Source organism: Cydia strobilella, chromosome 5 (genome assembly GCF_947568885.1).
Source record: "Cydia strobilella chromosome 5, ilCydStro3.1, whole genome shotgun sequence".
In the NCBI taxonomy this organism is placed as follows: Eukaryota; Metazoa; Arthropoda; class Insecta; order Lepidoptera; family Tortricidae; genus Cydia; species Cydia strobilella.
This window is the reverse complement of record NC_086045.1, coordinates 6,305,739-6,332,956: the sequence shown is the minus strand read 5'-3', so window position 1 is coordinate 6,332,956 and position 27,218 is coordinate 6,305,739. Positions and strand designations below refer to the sequence as shown.

The window sequence follows — 27,218 nt, the reverse complement described above, 5'->3', positions numbered from 1 at the left end:
TCATATCTACATATATTACTTTTGTGTAAGTGATTTTATTAAATACAAATAAGGATATAAAAGTACAGAAATAACCAAGTAAAAACTAAATTAACATTAAATACAACTGGGTACTTAAAATTAAACTAAATAAAACTAAGTATGTTAAAACTGTAAGGAAAAATAAAATAGAAAAGAAAACCTATAAATATATGTACTTAATTTTGTTATAATTTTTAAATTTCAATGTTTTGGAGAAGAGGGTCTCTTTTATAAAGAACATACTGTATTTATTATTGTTTATATCTATTCTATGGAACATGCATGTTACTTAGATATAAACAATAATAAATTATTTATTTTTTAACAAAAATAGTTATTTGTGCAACAAGAGAGGAAAGTTGGTTTTTCTTGCGATTGTTTATTTTGAGTCCCGAGAAAGCGAAAGACTCTATAATTGAATCACGAGCGAAGCGAGTGATTCTAAGTTAGAAACTTGAGCGTAGCGAGTGACTCAAAAACACGAGATGTAAAAAAAGTTTGCTCTCGTGTTGCACATATAATTTTTCACCTCAGTAGTGAGAACATATTAAAGGTTTAAATGTATTTCGAATTACACAGAATAATACAGAGAAACAAAAAAAAAGAATTTGTAATAGAAGTTTGAAGTGGCAGTTCATGGCCTTCACTAAATTAAAAAGCTACTTTGTTTCACTCCCTGGAGTGATATGAGGAAAGTCGCACTTTCCTCACTCCAGGGAGTGACGAAAGTAGGCTTGTTCGAGCTGCCGAGGTGAGAAATATATTGTAGATGAGTTGGGAGACAATACATCCGTTACATCCGTCACAAAATTAAAAAATCGGTTCAACAATCGTATACGTTTCGTTTCATCGAGCGGGTTTACAATCATGTCAAGGTGTCATTATGTACTGCTGGGCCTTTTCCAATGATAAATTCTTCAATCAGCCCTACCACAGACACATAAGCTCCAGACACAAGGGCTATGATGGACACGATTGCTATAATGATGTCCTTGTAAATAATGTAGTTGAATCGACCAGTATCTCGCTCCCAGCGGTAAACGATTTCGATGATGGCAGGAAAGAGGAGACCCAGAGTGGACAAGAAGACGGCACCTACGAAGCTGATCACCAACTCCAAGTTCGGGAAGGCAGCGGCGATACCAACTGTGAACAAAGATATCTTTCATATAGACCTACCACATACCTTTCTACATTTCGTAGGACCATGGATGACGTATACAAGAAGACATTGTGAGTATTCCTGTTCTATTCATCCGCGGTAAGACTATCGACCTGATACTACCTATAAGATACGTCAACAATTTGCTTAAGATACTATATGAATCGGATATGCCAGTGTCAGGAAATGGACGATGTCAATTCATTGGAATGTTGGAATCGGTACCTATTTGGTGCACCAACTAAAAGCGACTCAGTTAACATTTCCATTTTCCAATATGCCCGAAATATGTCCGTTAGCGCTCAGGGTTCCTACAGCGAACTCCTATCGCTCGAATAGAAATAGCTATGTATATATAATTATTTCGTTGTCTGAGTCCCCACAACACAAGCTTTCTTCAGCTTACTAGAAATAATGTCCAATACCTATTTATTCATTTATTTTATTTATTATAAATTATATATTAAATGTCTAGCTTCTGCCCGCGTCTGCGTAGAATTATGATTCCGTAATAGAAACTATCCTATATCTTCCTCCGGGACTCAAATTATCTCCAAACTAAATTTAATCTACATTGCTTCAGTGTTTTAAGCGTGAAGTGGTAACAAACAGACAGTTACTTTCATATTTACATACATTAATATTATTAATTATTACTAAGGATGTCAGAGTCCGACCACCCTAAGTTTTCAAGCCAATTTCAAGTATGGTGCTCTTATAGGATAAAGCGGGTGTGCAGTAAATAATGGTCAATCTTTGACTACTGACAGGGCGCTTTAGGCTGGTCCAGAAAATGGAAAGTTTAGATTAAAATTTTGTGGTTTTTTTAGGAATGTTTAGTTATAATTTTGTGGTTTTTGAGATAAAGTAACTTTTTTAACCTTTTTTAACAACGAAACTTTTACTAAACCCATGTGTAAGTCAATTTTTTTGGGCAACCTAAGGTGGTTAGAAGGTTGTTTATTATTTACTAGACACCTTGTATACGTATTGCTAATGCCAGTGTAAACTTTACCGTGGTAGGGAGTCTAGATGGCCTGATGTTTTTATTGATACGCGCTAAGACCTGAACTTATTTGACAAACAGCCAAATAAACAAAACAATAATACATCTACATGTTTGTCGATACTGTTTTTACTGCTTAGTAAAATTAACTTAAAAAAAGAAAAAAATCTACTTGAAAAAGCATAAAATAAAATAGTATCCCTTTTATATGCGTTAGCAACTAACAGATACATATGTTTGAAGTCGATGCCAAGCTAAATCTTAAGAGCGTCAACACACTGTTGAACTGAACGACATGTCCGACCCTGGTGCGACGTGCGGTTCGATAAGAAGGAAAATAAGCTTTTTATTTATTTAGTTGTTTGGGGGTATTATTGACCAGCATTGGCACCGATTTCAAACATAGGATAAGTTGCTAGCATATGTAAAAGGGATAATATTTTATTTCATGCAGATTGAAATCGATTTTTTTAGTTACTTTTATTTTTCCATTTCAGTTTGAAGTTTTTGTTATAAGTGACACAGCATTCTGCAAGACTCATTCCTGTCTGGCCAAACAGTCATATCACTATTGTTTTGCGCTTCGGGTAGGTAACTATCGCGGTAACCGGAGACAATATTAAATTTATGCTTCTCAGTCTATTAATTACTTAAAATTCATTATTACTCGCTCAAATAAAAAATCTTTTGTATACTCGTAGAATATAATAAAAAAAACCATGTCATCGATTAACAACTATCTACCTTTTTACTTCGTTATAATATTTTATCGATATTTTTTACCCAAATAAGATTTTCACCTGTTAATGTTACGATGAGAGTCCTGATGGTAATTTGGAAGACGTTCTCAAATTTGCTGGATAGGCGGTTTTTCGTCATCCTCGTTATTATTTCCATGGACACGTATAATTGTAAAGGAAACGAGAAGTAAATTACGATAGCCATTAACAACTTCGTTGCTTGCGCGAGCCTGAAAGAAAAAAGGTTTATTGAATTATCATCAATTCAAGGGGTAAAAAAATATTTGCATTAAAGTGAAACTTTTATTCTATCGTCTCAAATTTTTTCGTCCGTCTTTAGCATGTCATATTACAGCATTAGTAAAATTCTACTTTACTTCTAGTACTTAGTTAATTTCCGTGTATTGAGTCTACTTGCAGTTTTTTAGGGTTCCGTACCTCAAAATGAAAAAACGGAACCCTTATAGGATCACTCGTGCGTCTGTCTGTCTGTCTGTCCGTCTGTCACAGCCTATTTTTTTTTAGGTTTAGCAAATATGATAGCTATTTCGTAGCAATCTTAGGGCGTCCTGATTGTATTAGTATATTGGATTGGTGCAAGAGAGACACAGTGAGTAATAAACCAAGAAAAAGAATGGGAATGGATGGTAAAAATCCTGGTAAAGGATTGGTGCAAGAGAGACATTGATGTGTGTAATGAATAAGTATAAATTTATATGTTACGTTATCGAGTCAAGGGTATTTTCCATGTATTGAAAAATAATTATTTTGTATGTATATTACATGAATAACATTGTATAGACTTACTTGTCATTCTCTGGTAAATTTAAAGTAATGCTTCCCTTTACTACTTCCCCGTACTGGACGTATCCGAAGAATCCAAATAGAGCGTACAGTACTATAACAATAACCATAGAAACATTTAAAACTCCAGGACATCCGAGGAAGTGCTGCGGTTTTTTCATCTCGTTCTCTACAGGCATGACGATTCCGATTCCCTCCATAGCGAATATAACGGTGCTAAAATAAAATAAAAGTTGCTCTTAAAATTTGAATCTAAATATTTTCATTCTTCAATTGTTTGTTACTCAGTCGAGCAAAACGCATTAACCTTTTCGACGCCGTGTCAAACACAAAAGCTGTCACTCAGTCGCCACGTCACCGAAGTGTCAAACCTGATTAACCTTTTCGACGCTGTGTCAAACACAAAAGCTGTCACTCAGTCGCCACGTCACCGAAGTGTCAAACCTGATTAACCTTTTCGACGCCGTGTCAAACACAAAAGCTGTCACTCAGTCGCCACGTCACCGAAGTGTCAAAACTGAAATTGTACTTTATGCATATATGCACGTAAGTCTATGTTGCTCTGTGGTCTGTGACGGATTAATCCGTCTGGCGTTGGACCTACGGTGCGGATACATCCGTCATTGGGGTCGAAAAGGTTAAGGCGGGACTCCACTAGTGCAGTAAGTGAGCGGCTCTGCGCGGCGCATTTTTGTACTTAATAATAATAAATAAATAATTTCTTTATTAAGACAATACAGTCCATATTTCTTACTCAGCTACTAATAAATTAGGTTAATTGTACTTACATAGACTAAAATTATACAGGTATTTTTCTAACCCTTTACCGCATACGAAGTCATTTATGGCGGATATAATATTCAACTCTATTGACCGCTATTAAAGTTAAAAAATAAATCAAATAATTTTAATGCAGTACGAGGTTAATGTAAATAATAAACATCTTAATAAGCTTGTGTCGCACAGTGCCGCACACCGGTGGAATCCCGGTTTTTTAAACTGAGTGAAATTGACAATACCTAAAAGGTTAATAAATGACAATGACCTTCAAATTTACGTTACTTAAACAGTTTTTTAATGTATTTATTTATGTTAGAGCATCTAAAAGTTTTTTAACAAGAGCTGTAAATGTTGCAGCTTCATAATTATTAATATACTAACCTAACTCAGCGATTGAAATAAAACATACATTTTAGTCGCTCCCTCCATCGATTTGTTACGCGGAAGCCAAAGTATTTTTAATTCAATATCCACGGCGATGAAAACATAATACCAATTTCTTCAGTCTTTATCGTAAAGCCCGATCTTATTACAAATTCAAGTGAATAAGATTAGGATAAATTTCTTTGCGAAAATTTGATTTTCTCCGATGTTAATCCAGTAACTTTGTCGCCTTTTGTAATGGGGTTCGTTTGCGTCAAATCTGGTAGTTCTCGTAGACCTCGAGCGCCGAGCGCAATTTCGTCAAAAATAAAAATAAACCGCGAAAATTACGGTTTTTTTAAAGATTTGGGCGATTATAACCCTAAAGTTTTTGATATTCTCTAAAAGATTTTATTAAAGTAGACTAAATTTGCTACAATACGATACTTGTATAATAATATACTATGTCTATGGGGCAACAACATAGATTTTGACATTGACAACGTCAAAAGATATTTTTAAGGATATTTAAATAATATAAAATTTGACGTTTCCTGCAGTAATGAGTCGAGAAATGGTGTAGCCTGAATCCGAATGTAGGGTAAACTCGCATTATTTGGTGACACGCCTAATTCGGTGATACAAGTTTTGAAGCATGACACCCAGGAAAGCTAGTGAATTAGGGCCTTTTAAATGGGCCTCACTGCAAAGCCGCCGAAGCCGTGAAGCCGTGAAGGCCCGCGTCCCATTAAAAATGCGAGTTTTCCCTAACCTTACTGCCTGCTTACTTAATGCCAGCGCAAGCTCTGCGCTACTTTCGTAGCTGATACATGTTTTTTTGCTTTGTAGCGATAAGCACCTACGAACAGAGAACCCGCCTAGCGGATCGCTAGCAGTTTGTGAAACCATATTGCGACGGCGGACAATTAGCAGAAACCTTACCTGACGAAGAGAGGCCACTGCGAAACTTTAGCAACCATCTCCCTCTCACTGACCGGTGGCAAGTCTGAGAAAATATAGTACATGGTGGTGCCAAACACGATGACGATGAGTGCGTTCGCCAGACCAGAAACTGGGACCAAGTACTTCAAGTTCCTAATTTGACATAGCAGTACTAGTGGTACTAGGGTAAGTACGCAATACGTCTGAATAGATAGTTGCGATTCCGGTAATAGCACATCTGTTACCTGAAATTATATAATTTAATCATTTTTATATAAGCAGTTATACAGGACGGTTTTTTAACCCTAACGCTGCGTCTTATGTAAGCGAACAACTCGCGAACGTAGGACACTTCTATAGGTATCAAAGGATTGATTCACCCCGCGCCGCATCGCTTCGCTTCGCGTTTGCGTGTTGTTCGCCTACTTTGTACGCTGCGTTAGCCTGTTAGCCATATTTCGCGAGGTGAATAAAGTCGGTTTTGGACAAGTTTTCCAATAGGTAACGAATTACATTACACAGTGCAATGAATTAAGAGGGTGTAACGTATAATTTTAGTTTATATATTGAATCGTAATTACAAAGGTAACTTTTGGGACATTTTTTATATAAAGATGGCAATCCACATACAAAAATATTAAAAGGTCTAACAACTCACATGTGCGTCACTATGCACTAAATGCAATTGAATACAATACAAACCTCTTTAATAGATGAACCAATGAATACAACGTACACACACAGGACACTTATATACGTAAGTAGCAGTGAGAAATCCACCACCACTCTAAAAAAGAAAGAAACGTGTCTCATATTATGTACATTTTATACAAGACATTTTGTAAACAGTCTACATAGATAGCAAGGATATTTTCAAGAATCTAGCGTTGAAGCTCTCAAATTAAATTATTACAATTTAAGTAACATGCCACGTCGTTAATTCTAATCATGCTATACCTACACCATACACCTAAAAGTATTTTAAATAAGCAGTATAACATAAAGATCAATTTCTGCTTGTAATAATTATACTGCCAAAAATCGGTCACTATCAAATATTATCAAAATTGGAAGCGCCTCCAATTTGGATTAGACCAAAATTTAAATATCACCAATGTTATTAATTATTGGGTACCTACACAATACAAAATAAATATAAATACGTCTGTGTATTATGGACGGATAAAACAAGAAGACTGATAGTGTCTATACAGTCGCATTTCTCCAATATTCAGCGCCATCTATTGAACCGAAGTTAGGTCATTTTGACCAGAGTTCTAAGCGCCGAACAAGATGGTAAGACCCGGAATCCGAGTGTGTATAGACGTTGTCGGTTTTCTTGTCTTATTCGCACTAATATGTCACTACGAGCGAGATGCATAGAAAGTAAGTTACGTAGATTTTAGCGTATCTCTCTCTCTCTCTTCGTCCTTGCCGCATCCGGCAATGGCGACTCCATTAACAATTCTTATCTGGATTATGAAATGCCCTAATGTGGCTCGCCAAACCAAACTTTGTCTTGAAGATGCGGTCACAGGATGCGCAACGGAGTTGTCCAGTCGTGTTGCGGATATACGTGTAGGAGGGCTTAGGTCATGTCTTGCGGATATGACGCTTAGCATCTAGGTCTTCCAGTCGCTGCTGCTCAAATTGGTCTACATTCCTATGAACACTAGAACGCCATTCCGATCTTAGCGTTAGCATATATGTCAGTGTTGACACTGTCAGTGACTCGTGGTAATGGTGAGGGTACTTAAGATACTAACTTGAAGAAGCTGCTCCACGGCCTCAGTTTTTTAGGGCCGTACTCGAAGGCCGCGGCACACGTCTCAGAGAAGCTCATAGATGGCTTCTTGGCATCCACGCACACTTCTTGTGATATTTTAACCTAAATTAAAAATTACAAATTAATTTGTTTTAATATTGTCTTCGGTTACCGCGATAGAGTTAGACCAAGAAAAGTCTGCAGCGATTTTGATAGCACACGCAGTGCAAGTGTTATTTATACGTCATCATTTCATTAGACGTTTGACTTTTAAAATAAGTCACTTGCACTGCGTATGCTATCAAAATCGCTGCAGACTTTTCTTGGTCTAACTCTAGTTACTCATGAAGATGAGAGAGAAGACTGTTGATGTGTTCAGTGAAAATTATTAATTTCTTTATATAAATAAGTTTTGAATTCCTAAAATTTTGTTTACAGCTCGTTAAAATTAATTGCCACTTCTACAGCTATCGCGAAATTGTTGTCATTAAAAGGTATTTAAGTACAAATGTTGACAGATGCGTTGGGGTTGCGCAAGGATCGTCAGTTTCAAATTTGCTTTTTTCGCTGCTCTTAAAGGACTTGCCAGACGCTATAAAAACCGGCGAGGTGTTCACGTATGCTGACGACGTTGCTGCAATTGTTACTGCTCTAAATGTCGATGGCGTCGAGAAGGCGTTGAACGAAGCAGCGGCGCAGCTTGCCCATTGGTTTAGAACCAATGGCTTCTCTCTTAACCTACGGAAGATACATTTCATGCAATTTGATTTATCAGGTCGTCAGGCAGCGCCGCTGGCTATAAGAATCTAAGAAACGCTACGACTTGATCAAACTACTAGCACAACTTTCCTGGGCTTGCGGTGGGATCGTCATGTTGACAAACTGTGCGGCAAAGTAGGTAGCGCGTGCTTCGCCCTAAGTCAAGTCGTCAGGTCTGTGACTCCGGAGGTCCACACAGTCCACTCTCTAATACAGTACGGGGCGGAGCTCTGGGGGCGCTGCGCTGAGTGGGAGAGAGGTTTTCGCCTCCAGAAACGTGCCATACGCATCATCTCACGAGTGCCGCTGGATACTCCGGCGAAGCTACTGTTCAAAAAACTGGGCATTCTCACATTACCCGCAGTAGTAATTACGCAAGTGGCTGTGTACGTGCGTGAACACCTTACGTCCTATAAAACGAACGCAATGGTACACGAGTACAATACGCGAAACGCACACAAGCTCGTGGGTATTGGCCGCAAACTTGTAAAGTCGTCCAAGCTAACTCACGTGAAGGGCCCCACGGTCTACATTCTACAACAAGATACCAAGCATTGTCACTGAGGCTACACGTGGATAGCTTTACTTAAACGCCGTCTAAAACACCGGCTTATTGAGCGCCCGTTCTATAATTACAATGAATTTTTAATGTATAAGGGCAGCTAGTCCTTTTACGCTTCCAATTAGGTACATATAATTATACCTATATATTAATTATGCAGAATTTTATTATTTGTATATTGCTATTATTAGATGTTATAATAATTTCAATGAATTTGTGACTTTACTATTTATGTACTTAACGAATTATTGTAATTTTTAATGTAAGTAATTTTATTGTTATTTTAATACGATGTAACTAAATCGATTAATTTTACTTGATAGTAATTTGATGTTATTTAGCAACTGACTTGTAAATTAGCTTTATAAAATAAATGACTATGACTATTTTACTTGAAAGCTTAACAAATTTCACAGGAGAGGCAAAAAGCATTTAACGTGTGATTAATTAAAAGAAGAATTTAATTACGTTGCAATGTCATCAAACGAAACAAATTAAATCTTACCTATATGAATAAATGTATGGCTCAGCCGTTTAGACTAATTTGGAAAATTAAAACAATTTTTTTAGGGTTAGTTAAGTAAAACCTTGTAAAAATTAAACAAATACACTAAGCCCGCGCTTGATATATTAACAATACGAAATATTTCATTAAAAAAAATTGAAATAAAAATAAACAATACGAAATTGAAGTGTAAAAAAATACAAAATGTTTTGTCCCAGCGTACAATTGCTGGGGATCGAACCAGGGACCTTCCTACTTCAATCAAAGCCACAAAAAGCAAATGTTTGCAAACTACCTATATATTACCGGGTCTAACGCGATTAAATTTCATTATTTTACCTTTTTTCCGACGTTTCAACTGGGTTGCACTAGCTGTGGCCACGGAAGACTTGACGTCCCAGCAAAATGTCAATTGAGATATAATGTTAATTGAAAAGGTAAAATAATGAAATTTAATCGCATATAGTCTGTTTTTTTTATTCCGTAGATTAAAATGACAACTACAAATGTCAAACGTAGAAATAATGTGACCAGCTTAAAACAAACAGTGCTGATCTCGGTTTGTGAATAACCGATAAATATCAAATTAATTTTAGATTCAGAATAAACAATAAGTGAAATCCTTTCGCTCGCTTACATGATAGGAAATGAACAATAAATAAAATCTAGTCACTAATAATCTACTCAAACATTAAAAAAATGACATTGACATATTATAGTCAACCTGACGCCACGCCATTTTGGTATTCTTGGTTTACGTATTCGACATTCGTTACATTACTCGTATGATCGGAGGGCCTACCGCGAACCACTTTCGACGTGTTGCCTCCCTGTCACGCTTACGTACGAATTTACAAGTGCGACAGAGAGGCAACACGTAGAAGATGGTTCGCGGTAGGCCCTCGGATGTATTCAGTGCGTTTTCTCTCGTCTTCAGCATCAAATATAAGTACCTCCCAATTCCAATAGTTTATTGTCTGTTAGAACCGGTTGTAGCACAACACATCACTGAAATGTCATTTCAGTCTACGGAATAAAAACACAGACTTTAGGCTTACGAAATTTGGCTACGTATTCTAGAGTAAAATACTCTATACTCTAAATACTGCCTAAACCAGCAATACAAATTTTACCAAATATATCAAACCAGTAAATTAATCTCAAAAAGAAAAAGACTAATGATATCGATACGACTATTTGTTTAGGCGCATGCTATCACGACTCCGCCATTTTGAAAATTTTCCAAAAACCTGATTATTATTTTATTTTATTTAGTCATAGAATCTGGTAACACAATTTCACGAAAATCGGTTGAGCTTGCGACCTGTAGAGGAGAATATCCGGACATAGGTACGAAAGCAAAAGGCCCGAGTCAAAACGTAGACCTTCGCTACGCTTCGGTCAATTATTAAATCATTAAAATAACTGAGCATTGTACACGCCCACAAATTATATCAATTTACTCTTGTGTCATTTTGAATACTATTGTACAATAATTATAAGTGTTATTAGCAGCATTAGAAATATTAATAAAATAAGTAAAGTTGCTTATACCGTCGCGACGGTAGACCGGGTGACCCGGGTGTTGCCTGCAACACGAGCAAATAATTAAAACATAGATTGTACCCCTTAAACGGTGACACTTTTGTTCAATAACTTTTAAAAATTATGAAGTCTTTAGAATTCCTATTTTTCATACAAAATATTGATGTTGCTTGTCACGCCTTAAGGGGCCCACTGACTATCAGTCCGCCGGACGATATCGACCTGTCAGTTAGAACAAAAATTTGACAGTTCCGAACAACTGACAGGCCGATATCGTCCGGCGGACTGATAGTCAGTGGGCTCGTTTAAACATAACAAAATTGACAATACATTGCATCTTAGAATTACTTAACTTTAAAGTGTATTACAATTTAAAACACAATTGATTTTTAAAAGTAGCTGAAAAACAAATGTTGGCAAAAAAAAAGTTGGTCAGTATGAGGAGTACAGCCTAATACAGTTAAATTTTTTGCTAGTATTCACCCACACCCGGTATTTTGATTTCTGAGAATAAAAAAGAAGTCATCTTTAATTTAATTAAGTCTTTATCCCGAACAAAAAACATACATCTCTGTTTGCTGAGCGATCAGAAAAAGGTAGATAATTTTGACGTATAAGTAATCTCATAAGCTACGTTTGAAGCTGACTGAACAAATAAAGGCCTCTTTGACAATTTAATGAAATGTAAATACCGAATGTGTTCAACAAGCGGGTGCTGCCCTTGCCCGTATGCCCGTGTCACGGCACGGGTCATGGGACGCACGCAAAGGCAGTAGTACTCGGCAAGATGTAATGAATGTTAAGATTAAGAGTCGATTAAATCTCAAATTTAATGAGGTTTAATCGCCTAAACTAAAGATTTACATTTACCTTTTCGAAGACGACCATGCTAATTCGAACGTGCACCTGACATAAAACCGATATTAGAATAATATTGTAATATTTTGCTCAGACTTGTCCGCACACGTATTAGTGCGAGCGAGACGCCAGCGCGATTGACAGCTAACTAACTGATGTGACTCCAATATTATTCTAATATCGGTTTGATGTCAGGTGCACGTCCAAATTTGCCTGGACATTATTCTCGTAGTCTAGGAGAGACTGGGTAAAGTTGACATCAAAATCTTCTAGCCTCGCGAGTTTTTACAAAGTAGTGCGGGACTAATGTGTAAAAATCGCGAAAGTATAATCAGTGAATCCCAAATGGACTACATACTGGGCTAAAAGCCTAGGTACCTATCCAATATTATTTATTTTCGGCAAACGTCTTGTCATCAACAGATGTCTTACCAGTCAATTCGAACAACGTGATAATTACTAAATAAGAGAACAATACGAGATACGCTATAGTTCTCAACTAGTTATCTTTTGCAGTTCGATTCGAGAAACCAATTGTCATTTCACGCTACAATTATTGTGACGTTTTGGGATATCCATTAGATATCTATTGGATGTTTAAGTTATATTAATATCTTAAGCAAATCTTAGAGATCGTTCAAGAGGACATTCAAATCAAATTTGACATGACTTTCTTAAATATCTCGTTATCGTTTCTGTTTCATATCCAGTGGATATCTAGTTGATATCTAGATCATTGTTCGAATTGGCCCGCTATAAATGTGAGGAAAAATTGAAAAGACGAGAGGCAGTGGAAAGCCTAGAATCACATATCTGAGCCAAGTAAAAGAGAATGCATCGTAAGAGCAAATCAAAAGACTGGCTCAGGAAAGAAAGGACTGGCAATTACTCCACCGACAAGAGCAAAGCTCTTAAGTGATGATGATGATGATAAATGTGAGCTGTAAATCACGCCGAGCACGAGGCAGGTTTAACCTTAAATCCAGCCCTTGAACAACAAGGATAATCTACAATCCTTTCTGAGAACCAAGCGACCCGTTAGATGACCGGTATTTAATTAGAATAATTAGTAATGACCCCTTGAAACTAACGGTAATTTAGAAGCTTTTACTTGGGAGTACGTACAATATTAATAATTTGAATCCGGCGAGTGTGCAGAAAATGTTCCATGGAATATGTGACGTTCAATCAAAAGGTACCACATTGTCGCTTGTTGATAAGGTTGATTTCTAATTGAAGCTATATGGAAATAGCGCCTTACTGACAAGCGACAATAAGTACCATTTTGGTTGAAAATGGCACATATTTATGACAGGAATATGCCCGTTTAATTTATGGAATATACTCATAAATAAAACGCGATGAAAATGTATTTATAATTAAAATAAGTGCTAGAGAATCTTTAATATACATTCTAATACTTTATAAAACATTATTCTCATCATCATTCAATCCTAACTAATAAATATCGTAATCAGTACCTACTGTCAAGTTTTTTTAATGACAATTTGTAAAAATATACATAAGACCCAAATAAATTTAACAACAGTTATTTTTGTAATGCGGCACAGTGCAGTTTATATAGTTAATATTATGTAGTTTAATAAAATAAAAAAACGGGACAAGTGCGAGTCGGACTCACCCACAGAGGTTTCAGTAGTATGTGTTGTTATAGCGGCAACAGAAATAATTACACCTGTGAAAATTTCAACTGTCACGGTTAGCTATCACGATTCATGACATACAGCCTGGTGACAGACAGACAGACGGACAGAGGAGTCTTAGTAATAGGGTCCCGTTTTTACCCTTTGGGTACGGAACCCTAAAAACACTCAACAATTTCTTTAACTTTCAAAAGAAAATAAATAATGAGGAAAATAATTATAATAAATGGCTAATAATAAAGGCCCTTTATTAGCCAGGAAAATTAAACCATTTGCCAACGCAAAACGACAAATTATAAATTAAAAAAAAAACCGTACAGCGTGCAGCGCAACATATTGAATAGGAAAAGTTAAAGGGGCCCACTGAATATCAGTCCGCCGGACGATATCGGCCTGTCAGTTGTTCCGAACTGTCAAATTTTTGTTCTAACTGACAGGCCGATATCGTCCGGCGAACTGATAGTCAGTGGGCCCCTTTAGAACAAAAATTTGACAGTTCCGAACAACTGACAGGCCGATATCTTTCGGTGGACTGATAGTCAGTAGGCCCCTTAAGTTAAGAGAGAATGGTTGCTAACTAATATTTGTTATACATTTTAAATGGTGATACAAAATAAAAAAATATCAAAAACCCAAAGAGATTTTTTAAATCCTTATAAAATGTTATTTAACATGGTCCGTCGATTTCATGATTTCGTTTTACAATAATGACGTCTGATTTTTGCCACACTTTGTGAGGTTCAGGCGGAATGTTTCGAAGTCGGGTTGATACTTTCGTGATACAATTGTATTGATGGTATTTGATCTTGGTCTTTTGTTTATTTGTTACATCTTGTTTATAGTTGCAAATAAGTATAGAGGTCTTACCAACACAGATATAGTGTGTGTGCAGACATATCCGGCCAGTAAAGTCCCTATAGAACCAGCTACGATTCCAGAGTTCTTGAAAGCTGCTGGCATCGCCAGAATGCCAGAACCTAGGCATGCCTTTAGCAGGTGAAGCATTGAGCCAATTGTACTGAAAAAAGAAGACAAGTTTTATTGTACGAATTGAGGGCTACAGGAGATCGAGACCGATGGAGACAAATCACAGAAGTTGCAAAACCAAGTGGTCACGATCCTCAGTAATGAAGGACCGACAAAAATGAGAGATTGTACGAATTAAACGTTATTTATTTATTTAAAACAGTAGCTTAAGACCTAGGAAAGTGAAAACATACCTAATGTAAAGGTAGAGGTTAAGAAAGATCACGTCAAATTTTAATTTATTAAATTCATAAATACAAATATATCAAAACTTATAAACTAACCGTAACTAAATTATAGTATCCTAAATTAATGATAATAAGACACCCCTAAATTTAAACTAGAATAAAATTCACCCCTTGGCAAGGTGCCGTAGATGCTGGCAGCATTACCCCACTGAATTGCAATACTAATGCGCTGTGCGAGGAAGCTGCCAGCCCTACGGTCTCCACAGTCACATCCACCAGCCTCTTTGATAAGGCTCCGAAAATTTTCAGGGCACCGGGACCCCACGGGCCGAGTGTTTCCACACCAAAAGGGGTAAAACCATAGAGTAACTTATACTAGAGCGGTACTGTCATAGTAAATTTTGTAACCCCAGTAAATTCACTGCCATCTGTCGACACACTTTAAAACTAAAAATGAAAATTTATAAAAATACGATAAAATGTATTTAAATATGGATAAATGATTTTTTTTATTTGCATTAATTATTTTTATGATTTTGACCCATGTTCTTTCACTGATATGTGTTAAAATTGTTAAATAACAAACGAAACCGTCAACGCCATCTATACGACAGTAGGCCAAAGCTAGTAGCGCCCTCTGAACGAGAATCAAATTTTCTTGATTTTCGAGGCACGTTTTTTCCTTAGACTGTATCCATCTATTACGGAGTTATATCTATCTTTGGTAAAACTATATTCTTGGCCGATACAGCTGTACATGGCCCTTTTTCTTCGCTCAGCCGCATCCGCAGCCGCACCCGGTGAGACTGTAGACCAAGGGCCGAGCTCAACGTAAAGTAAAAGATCCTAGGTATATACTTTATTTTAAACAACTTTCAAGCACTTACGAGTTAGGGTGCTGGAGTTCACGGTGTTCGAACGGGTCGTATGGCTTCTCATTCTTTTCATCACACGTCGCTATGCTCAAAGATGATTCGAAACCTTGGTTGTCTTTTAAATTGGCTCTGAAACGAAACAAATAGACTTAATTACAATAAGTAACTGCCATGATAAAGCACGGCGTTGCACTAAAGGTCCAGATCGAGAACAGTCAGACATTTTTACACTATAGGTACTACCCGTACCTTGGTATAAAAAAAACTCCAATTTTAAAAATCTCATCTTAGTCTGATTTTAACATAGGTGAATCTTTGCGGTGAGTGCTATTTTATTTCTCACTAAATACTGGGTTTCTAATTAAATAAAGACTTCGGGGCGTCAATTATTTTTATATATTGGCCAAATTACCATTGAATTAAAACGAATAATGTTTCTTTAGTTTAGTTTAGTCTAGGTAATTAAATTTAGTCGGTAATTTTAGTATATTGGTTAATTCAATACTGGAACCAGACGACGTCATGTAAGAAAGTCTAATAATTAAAATTATGTTTTTCTACTCGTCGAGTATAATCTGTGTATTACAACTTCACATGCAACACTACAACCTTACTCTTTTCAACGTTGGATAGTCTATGGCACTTCCGACTCAAGCATAAGAATTGTATCGATACGGTTTAGTCAATGATAAAAATTTTGAAAATAGAACTTCATACATTTCGATAAAATATTTCTTGTTTAAGGAGACTCGATTCAATGCAAATTAGCCTACTTAAACACGCTGCTGCGTCGCACCTGCTATGTGATTGGTTGGCCAACAAAAACATTTTATTTTATGTTGTAGTAGAAACAATTGCTTCATAAGTCAGAAACGCGCATGTGACACCCTTCATATAGCAACATCCATACCCTACGAAAACCGCTTAGCGTTGCTTGTTAGTCTCCATAGGCTACGGTAGCCAAAATCGAGAAAAAAACTGTCTTAAAATTGAATTTAGCGCGGAGCAGGTACCAGGGCCTCATGAGTTACTAGGTGTCGTTGACCAACCCGCCAGGGGCGCCGGGCCCGGCGGCCGCGGCCGGGGCGCGCACAAGTATGAAGTTATCACGGGTCGCGGCAGCTCGCGTATCTTAGCTGTATACTTTTGGTTTTGGTTTGGTCATTGGTGGTATGATTCTACTAGTTGAAAGTATATTTTTTTTGTCTCGTAGAAAAAGTATTGTATACAATAGTGATATAATCAAGCTTTTCAATCTCGTACCTTAGTTAAGCAACACGGTACTCGACTGAAAAGCTCTCTATTATATCACGATTGTATAAAATACTATTTTATCAGAATAGAAAAAGTTTTAAGATAAGTCTTAGATACTTCATCTTATAACATTTAAAACTTTCCCACACCCACATCCACACACATCCATCGCGATAGACCCGATTTTAAATGTGATTTAATATACTTTATCTTATTTAAATATCTTCGATATAATTTCAGAAAATACCATTTTCTACACTAGGTATTCAGGCAAAATTATTCGATTTACGTATATTTACGTCGACAAAAAGGTTCAATTATCGTTAGGAATAATAAGATTTTTAGGCGCGAGAGAGACAGTTTTCTTTTTGGACTAAATTGCTTGTTTTGGATCTCATTTCACACGGTTTCTTTTGTGCTCTTTTTGCTTATGTAACATTTATTTATTTGCGTAATTTGGCTATTTATAAAAATATATGTCCCCTACAACCATATGAAGCTACGTTGCAGCGTCAAATAGATATGCCTAAAGATTACAATTATATGATATGATATGGATAGTCAGAAAAAAATATCATATGGCAATAGTTTCTTCAGAAATATCGGCGTTGTATCATATTAGAGTAAATAACTAAATACTTTATTTTCCTTTTTTTTACAATATAGAAGGCAAACGAACAAACGAATCGCCTAATGGTGGACATTATGCAAATACACATTCATTCATTCATTCATTCTTTCATTCATGAATTCCTTCATTGCGAGTGAGTAGGTTTTATAGTGATATTCCATTACTAGGGCTAACGAAATTAATCCTTGTACAAAAAGGCTAACGGAAACGAAACATATATTCATATACCTAATTTAGTAAAGTTCATCGTATATATGTATGTATACTTAACACAAGTAAGAAATACTATGAAGAATAAAAAATGTTTGGAAATTTTCCTTTTTAAGGCTTAAGTAACTAAATTACCAGTGCACTTCAGAATCGTATCCCGATCAAATATTCCTTAATAAGTTTTACCATGAAAATACACTTTTTAATACAGTTGCTCAAAAAGTGCTACTATTTCGTGGCTGTTTAGCGTGCGGAAAGTTGGTTTTCGCGAACTAGTGCTTTTTACTTTTCCAATTTTTTTAAATTTTTACTTGTTCCAATTCATGACTACTTATTGATGAGTGTTAATATTATTTTCCTTTAAACGTCGTAATCAACATAAAAACCTACTGTTAATGTAAGAATACGAAAAATATGCGTATTTCATATTTTATTACTTACCTCTTCATCATTATAAGTATTATAACACGTTTATTTTTTAATGTTGAAAAACCGTTCTTAATAAGTTGTCTGAATGGAATGGAACGCCTGTCAAAGAAGAGGCGTATTTTCTTACTACAAGGATGTTTTAAGTTTCCAAAGGCAACATTCGATATTGTTTTTATAAATATACGATACACAAATAATCGTAAATAACGATATTTAGGTAATAATAGTACAATGTTTTAATATTTACAATTGTTTTTGTCTTATAGAACATGCATTTGAAAAAAAAACTTTCATTGACGTGGGTTCAATAATAATAACAAAGTCTATTCTAGTCGAATAAAAGCTAGAAAAACACCTCTTCATATGTCAATGTCCCATAACTTATCAAAAAAAAAAGTCAATGTCAATGCTGTCAGTGTCACAGAATTAATAATATTAAAGTTTCGAATTCCATTCCTTACTTGTTGCTTTTCTTATTTTTTCGCAACTGTATTAAAAAACGTCGTTCGATACACGTGCGGATATGTCATTCTTTACTCGTCCCGTGTCTTGCCACTCGCCTACGGCTCGTGGCAAGATATCTCGGTACTCGTGCGGTAATGACATACTTTCCGCACTAGCATCGAAATGTACTAATTTCTTCTGTGTAGATATTATGATCACCGTTAATACGAAAAATAATTTTAAACATAAATAATAAACATGGTCCAAGTTAATACAGCTCAAATTGCAAAGAAGCTTAAAGGTTTCCTAACCTTGTTATGGATATCTTTTGGCGTTGTTTATAAACGCGATACAAGATTTAAATAACTTGTTATTGCTATATTATATTTCTGGTGTTTATTATATGTTAAAAAGACTTGGAACTTAATTGGTTATTGCAGAATGCGCGGTTAATAATTTGCACTTAATATGCAAATACAAGTCAAGGGACTTGAAAAAAAATTTTCACACAATATTAACGTTTCCGAATTTTGAAACAACAACCAATATATATGCAAATTTTGTGGAAAGAAAACGGTTTTTCTGTAGTTTGTTATTATTTAGCATTATGCATAACAAGCTATCATCTCAAAATAGTGATCATGGGGGTTGACACTTGACACAATATTGATTAACGGTGTTCAATGTGTAGTTACTCAAGCGTCGTAGAGACCTTTGGAATCGAAAGATTAGATGATAAGAAAAAAAAAAAGATTATTTATAAAGTTTTCTTTTACAACGAGCAGGAAAGCGTCTACAGATTTCTTTAAATTTCGGAGGGTTGGTGGAGGGTTAAAACAATCGTTAAGTAGATTGTGGATTTGGTCGTTTTAGTCCAAGTTAATGCTATAACTATTTTTCTATAACTGAATATGACACTTATTTGTACGCATTTCCTTAATCTGACGGCCACAAGTTCGACGCCCGATTTTCACATTGTAACATTTGTAACCGTCAGATTAAGAAAATACGTATACAAATAATTGTCAGATTTAGTAACAGCACAATTATAGCATTAATTTGGACTAAAATGACCAAAATCACAATCTGCTTAACGATTTGTTGAACCCCCCACCAACCAACGGCTCAACATAGACGGCTAAAAGTGGTAAAGGTAGATTCCACGGGGTAGCAAGATATCACTCATATCTTAATCTGACGCGCTCGAGTAACTAGAAAAAACCCCTCTTGGGCTCCCCAACCATTTAACACTCACGGCCGCCGGCCACATAAAATGTACACAAATCGTGTAGGTTCACATAAATCACATACTTGCAAACATTTCTCAGTATAGTTTTAGGTTCTGGGACTCATTAACTCCTTGGCAATGGACGGCAGGTTTTTTAAATTGTGTCTTGTGAAAATTTGATAGTGCTGCGCCGATGATATATTATTGTCACAGTCACAGCAACACGTCCTTTGAAAAAAAAAACTTACGTTGAGTTAAAGTTGTTTTCTTCAACTTTTTTGTCCATATTGTTAACTAATCTGAAACAAAAAAATAAAGACGTGTTTTAAAATTTAATTTTATTTATAGGTACCTACATAAATCGATTTTATAATACATTTTGTCTATGATTTTTGTGCATTCGATATGTTCTTGCACGTGTATGTGGGCTCAGTTTTTTATACCACCTCGGTGGCAAACAACCATACTGCCTGCCTAATGGTAAGCGGTCACCGAAGCTTATGGCACTTCCAACTCCAAGGGTGTTACATATGCGCTTTACCGATCCTTTGAAAACCTGTACCTACACTTCTTTTTGAAGAAACCCATACTGTAGTCCTTCGAGAAAACCTCGGCAGCTCATTATATATATATATATATATGTATTATATACAGGTTGTGTGAAAACTGACAACGTGTATACGTACGTACAAACTTAAAAGCTTTGTATCGAAAATCACTTGTTACAATAAATATGAAATTCGTTGAATTATTTTATACTTAAACTATCAAGTTTTATCATGATTTACATAAAACATTTTGGATTAACTGAAATAAAAATAACAAACCTGCAACCTGCGTTAAGTAAAAATATCAAAAATAGATGTTTCGTACTCGACTGTTTCCTTCTCCAAAACATAACCAATGGTAACGAAATTTTGAAATCTAAATTACCTATTCAAATTATCTGTGTCGTACTGTTTTGATTTGAACATTAAAACCACCACGATACAGCCGCTTGTCATAGTTGCAAAAGTGTCAAAAGTGACGTTTCTTCAAACAAATACGTCACTTTTGACACTGACATATCCGATCCATATCGTGTCTAGACTTAATATTTGACGCATCTTAAAGTTCGAATTAGGCCGTAAGTCAACGCAGTACCTATCTCGCCGTAAGCTTTTTCATACCAAAACCAGTGTGCAAGGTGTGCAAGATATGATTTTTTCGTTCCATAGAAACTGTAGCTATATTTCGTTTCTAATCAAAATCAATATTATGTCATATATTATCATGGGCGTTATTTACGATAACTTTACTTACTTCTTAAGTTAATAATATATTTAAGTAATATATTTTTAGTCGGTAAATGTTATTAACATTGCAAGGAAAAATACATTTTAATTACCACACGAGGTTCATAATTAATGTCATTAACGCGTCTAACGTGATCAAATTTCATTATTTTACCTGTCTTTGAAGTATATATAGGTACAAAGAGAATAAAACAACCTACAAAAAGCGAGAGTGTGTATATATACACACGAGATTCGTTAAACAACTTCTCATTTTCTCAAAAGGCTTAATTTTCAGAATTCTCTCTCAATTAGTTTTATTCCCTCTATATGTATATATTATATTTCAAAGAATAATGTCGCTATTTGTATAAGTAACCTTGCGACATAGGAACAGTTTTTGTGTTGATAATTAGCTTTGAAGGCTTTTCTCAATTTTCAAGGATTTTGTCATGGTGTGCAGAAAATGATACGTTCCTGCACGAGAACATTTTTTTTAAATCTTTTATGATAAGCAATTGGAATCTCGGTTTAAATGGATTTGTTATACAATTTTCATTCTGATATTTAACTCTCCATTCCACAGAAATAAATTTACCATTGGGTATATATTAAATCTGTGCCCCATTCCATAAATTCTAATGCCGAGTACACATATTTATTGTGTTAGGCCCATAAAGTTATACCTAAATGTGGATGTAGGTTTATTAAATCTACATCCGTGGTTAGGCCAGTCCAGCTGTGCGGTAAAACGATATAACAATACTGTTTACGCCACATAAAAATAACCTTTTTTTATTATCTATTCTTGCCTCCTTGTCAGGTTTTCAAATATATGGCAAAGGCGGAAAAAGAAGAAGTGTGTACATGACACATGCCAATAAAGAAAATATTCGCTAACACGACATTGCATGCAGAAGAAAATAAAAATAATATAAAACCGTTCAATGAACGCTCAAAAAGGAGTAAACCAGAACCAGTGAAATATTCGGTACTGCACGGTTACAAAATACATTAAACTAGACTGAAAGCTACGGGCATAGAGTAACTTATACTAGAGCGGTACTGTCATAGTAAATTTTGTAACCCCAGTAAATTCACTGCCATCTGTCGACACACTTTAAAACTAAAAATGAAGATTTATAAAAATGCGATAAAATAAAATGGATAAATGATTTTTTTTATTGGCATTAATTATTTTTATGATTTTGACCCATGTTCTTTTACTGATATGCGTTAAAATTGTTAAATAACAAACGAAACCGTCAACGCCATCTATACGACAGTAGGCCAAAGCTAGTAGCGCCCTCTGAATGAGAATCAAATTTTCTTGATTTTCGAGGCACGTTTTTTCCTTAGACTGTATCCCTCCATTACGGAGTTATATCTATCTTTGCTACGGGTAAATTATTCCTGAAAGCCTTAATTTTTCTTTAACTGTAATTAACCTATTCCGAAAGTTACACTTGTACATACTAAGGCACCTACCTATTATAAAAGCGGAACGTTCGTATATACTTCATTTTACTTCGACTTGCAATGACTCCTCTGAATCTTTTTTGATATCAGCTCTCAGATCTTTCAATAGTTTCTCTATTTGTGTAATGTCCATGGCGCCCTGCAATCTTGATTTGGCTTAGTAAATCACTGTTTTAATTTAAGCCTGTATTGAGTTTATTCGTTTTTGTTCACAGTTTAGTTTTTTACTGATATTTACGGTCCCCGTTTTGTATCACCATTTTGAGTCACTTTCACCGTATCCCGGAGCGTTTTAACATTTTCACTATATACTTTCTTGCGCTAAGTGGATTACGAGAAACTGTATTTTATTGTGTTTTATCTGATTTGTATTTTTACAAAAATCTGTACTTTTCTTTTCACAGGCAACTTAACTCATCGAGATAATTCTATCAACCCTAAACCATTAGTTTGCGTTGTTTTATTACAGAGTTCCCATAGCCGCTTCCTGTCCCCACCAGCAGATCAGCTTTATGTCGTCATAATATTGCATTGTCATATATATTATGTAAGTATGCTAAATTTCAGCTCAATCGGAAATCGGGAAATGGGTCAAAAGCTCCCAATATTTGACCCACACTAACAAATAAAAATAAAATCTTGTAAAAACATATCTGTCACACGCGACAAAACGTAGGTATGAGGTAAAGTGGGCGAAGTGTGCCTGGCCCCGTAGCTAACGTGCCAATAGCGTATCGTAGTCATCTCTCTATCACTCGTCCACACTAGTGCGACAGTGACAGTTGCGTTTCGTTCGCTACGGAACGTTAACGATTGTACGTTGGCTACGCACCCCAGCCCTGTAAGTGCGCCTACCGCCTAACCCTATACATATATATAAATATGTATTAAAGGTAGGCGCACGGCGCACTACGCAGGTGAGGGGCCAAAGTTTTTACACTTTGCACTGTTTTTTTTTTCGTCTAGTTCGAAATACTTTTCAGCAATGTTTTTTTTTCCCCTTATTTATTTATTTATTTATTTAATCTTTATTGCACAAAAGAAACACCTTACAGTACAAAAGGCGGACTTTCTACCATTTTCTACCAGTCAACCTTAAGGCTAAGCAGAGAGATTGTGGGCGGTGCTACAAATACAACAGCAAAAATAAAATTAAAATAACATATAATAACATATATACAAATATAATATACATATATACTATATATATAAATAACGACGAGACTCATCAGACTAAGAAACTTTCATTTATTTACTTATTTTTAACTTTATTGCACTTCAAAAAAGTACAAAAGGCGGTCTTAATGCCTTATCTCCTCTCTCTCTCTCTCCTCTATGTATGTATAACTTCTACATAATATGGCCCAAAGGTCTAATATAATTATAAACTTCTAAACGGTTTAGTTGGCTCGGTCCAGGATGCTGACCTATTTAATGATGTTGTGTCTTTTGTGCTCAAAAATATCCCAATATTTGAATGTTTTTGTCACACGTCACATTTATGATTCATGAATTGTTTGTTTTGTTGTGTTTTACTCGTCTTGTGTATAAAATGTTCTTTCCATGTACTGGCGTTTGGCCTCCGCTGCGAGCCGGACATCTTTTTGAAAATTTCATTATGTTTTGATTCTTTATTATTGCTTCGAGTAAAATCGGGAAGGTAGTCGGCATTCGCACCATTTCCCCTCTGCACATGCCCAACTGGGCATAGCGCGGTGCGTGTAGTGACTTGTGACTCATCATACACAAACAGAGATCAAGGTGTGCAAGATTTGTCTTTGACGTGTGTCATTTTCTACGTATTTGTGTCGCCATTACAGATTGGATTTTGTATCCTAGTGAGTGAGAAGTGCGACTGTGTGCACGTTTCCCCCCCGCAAAAAATGGCAGAACGATTTGTACGGTAAGATATCGCTTGGGCTTCCGACGTGTCGGAAGCCGGTGTTGCTCGAGGACCTATTGCATTTGTCTTTGCAAGTTTAGATTTTTGGGCAGCTACCTACCTCTTGCCAAGCAAATGTCTAAAATTTACCCCGTTATAAAGATGCATACGATACGAGTATATTAAATGATTTTATAACTGGTCACTCACGTATTATTAAGTCGAATAGCTCGACATGTTTCGATCCAATTTACGAGGATCGTCTTCACGGAGCATCTAACCCCGTCACGTCGTCACGTTGTCGTATTTAATATGTTTGAGTCTCACGGGAGTTTTATAGTTAAAGATGCATACGATAGTACGGAGCACTTACCACCGGAGTCGTGACTCGAGCTTGGCCATTTTTTTTACATTGGTAACACTTTAAACTTTAAACATTAAAGTGTTACATTGGTTTAGATCTTAAATAGTAAAATGTAGCTGTTTGTTGATAACATCATTACTACCTACCAGAAAATGGCCGTAGTTGTAATTTATTTATTTATTTTATTTTATTTTAAAATTTAATTCAGACAACATAGCCTTATACATAATATACATAATAAATACCTTATATACTAACATACATATAAATTTCATAAAAACTAAACACTATTTCGGCGACAGGGGGGCCTACCGCGAACCACGTTCGACAGGCACTGTCGCACTTGTAAATTCGTACATAAGTGTGACAGGGAGGGAAACGTGGTTCGCGGTAGGCCCTCAGAAAGGCGTGACTCCGTTGAATCGTCTGCTCTCTGCTCTTGTGTAGTTTGCCCCGGAATCTCCGAAACAGGACGCCCCTTCGCCCAGAAGTCGGCAATGTCACGAGTTACCATTAAAATAAACTACTTGTCTTTTACCAGGGGTCGAACTCACAACTCGATACACAGTCAAATTATAGGTACCCACCACAATCGCAAAGAACATTCATAGGTAGACTTGGTAGTATAAAAAATGAACTATTTCACTTGAATCAAAACACGCTTGCGCATCAACGAAGTGCGGATTCGAGTACAGCCGAAGGGAAACTAACCTCGAAATAAATAAAAAGTCCGACTCTTTGATTGCAACTCGAAGAGTTGTTGGCCTCAACTGCAATAAGAGCGTAACAGTACTAAGGTTACAGTGATACAAGCCTGTTCACTAGCTAAGAGCTGGCCATTTGTCACACAGAAAAACACCAAACCATTTTATACCTTAATAATGAGAGATGTGTCTCAATTTTAAATGAAGACATCTTATCATCAAGGACGTACATTTTTTATAGTCAACGTTTCTTTCATTACCAATTATTTTGTGCTAAATAAGAAACACGAACATAATGGTAATGCTCCTTAAGTAATTGTGTTTACGCTTGTAGTTACCCTTTAAAGACCACCGTTTCATGTATAATACTCGTTCGCTTATGTTTGTTGTACACTAAATTTTTTCAAATTTGGGATTTTTTATGTTATTATAACATAGAATCAGTAACTCCTAATAGTAACTAAAATTAATAGCTAGCTACTATTATTAGTTTTGTTACATTTCGATCCTAATAGGAAAAAAAAGTGTCCAAAAACTCCCATACATTTTTCGATCCTACCATTTCGTTACCATCATACAAAGTCTATGAAAAATGGTAACGGAGTAGATATAAAACCCTTGGAACACTTTTTTTCTCGTACTCGTATTAGGATGGACAGATTCTGTTAAACAATAACATAAAAATGTCCAAATCATCACTGCCCCGATCGCTCTAAGCTACCGAAGCCTGTCTGAAGTGTCTGAACGTGTCCCTCTTTAGTACCGTACTTAGGCCTCCCTAAGGCTGCGTCTTACGTAGGCGCACAACTTGCGAAATCGAAGGTAGGCCAAGCAATAAGAAGGTATTAGAGGGAAATGCTTTGAACACAATTTTTTACTACGTAACTTTTTTGGACTAGTTTTCTAACTAGTAGTAGTAGTATGTTCACCTCTAACTCCTGTTAGAGGTGAATATATCAAAAGTCCCCGGCCGTAGGCTTGAGCTAGGGGGGAGAGGGGGGGGGGAAGGTACCATTTTTCGGTTTTTCACTTACTTATATCTTGGAAACTGCATCTTAGCGGCTGCTTATTAGACAAACCGAAAATTGATTAAATTTGCTACGTAAACCAATACCTTTTTTTAAGCTCCTCTTCATGCTTAAACCGCTGAACCGATTTAGTTGAAATTTGGTTGGACTTTTGATATGTTGAACATATCAAAAGTCCAACCAAATTTCAACTGTTCACCTCCTAACTAGTCCAAACAAAGTAACTAAGTCAAAAATTGTGTTCCAACCATTTCCCTCTATAACTTTTTTTGAGCATTCATTTCCTGGCTTTTTCCTGGCCTAAAGGGTAGAAAGCTTTCTAATTACTTCCATTTTTGTTTACACGCCTTGGACGACGTTCATGTCTGAAACGGCGATTTTTCTCTTTCCTGTAAAATTAAAAAAATATGTAAGATTAAGTGATGTTTGGACAAAATCGTGTTTCTTAGACCTTAAGATTAATTTTATCAAGCACTACGATCTGGCAAAACCCATTTTATGATATTATGATCCCGCGTTTAAAAGATAGCCTCCGGCACGGCATAAAGTTCTTATTAATAATTCCGTGGCACTATACACAGGCAGAATATGGTAGATGTATAATAACGTAGGTAGTGTTTAAAGTTTTCACCTCCAAGTAGGAGTTACTGGCGTATAGTGTTTTTTTTTCGCATACTCAGTTTATGTAATATAAGCATTTTTTCGTCTAAAAATAAGTTCTAAATA

The 27,218-nt window shown here is 35.9% G+C and overlaps 2 protein-coding genes across 3 annotated transcripts in view; one reads left to right on the top strand and one right to left on the bottom strand.

The window, feature by feature from the left end:
* Positions 1-27,218, top strand: part of LOC134741383 (very long chain fatty acid elongase 4-like) — a 98,418-nt gene that overhangs the window by 4,820 nt on the left and 66,380 nt on the right. The window contains exon 1 of one of the 2 annotated variants that reach the window (XM_063674145.1): positions 1,123-1,254. The exons of the other annotated variant lie outside the window; for it this stretch is intronic. Coding sequence (XP_063530215.1) covers positions 1,229-1,254 — 26 coding nt within the window. The 5' untranslated portion in view covers positions 1,123-1,228. Of the gene's footprint in view, positions 1-1,122; positions 1,255-27,218 lie in introns of those variants that run through there. 2 annotated transcript variants of the gene reach the window in all.
* On the bottom strand, positions 849-25,328 carry LOC134741378 (proton-coupled amino acid transporter-like protein pathetic). The gene is made up of 10 exons (XM_063674140.1): positions 25,299-25,328; positions 20,010-20,060; positions 15,578-15,694; positions 14,344-14,494; positions 7,585-7,706; positions 6,521-6,605; positions 5,819-6,063; positions 3,737-3,949; positions 2,990-3,159; positions 849-1,167 (listed from the first exon to the last, which is right to left on the bottom strand). The coding sequence occupies exons 2-10, from the start codon at positions 20,045-20,047 to the stop codon at positions 887-889; spliced, it is 1,422 nt and encodes a 473-aa protein (XP_063530210.1). The 5' UTR covers positions 20,048-20,060; positions 25,299-25,328; the 3' UTR covers positions 849-886.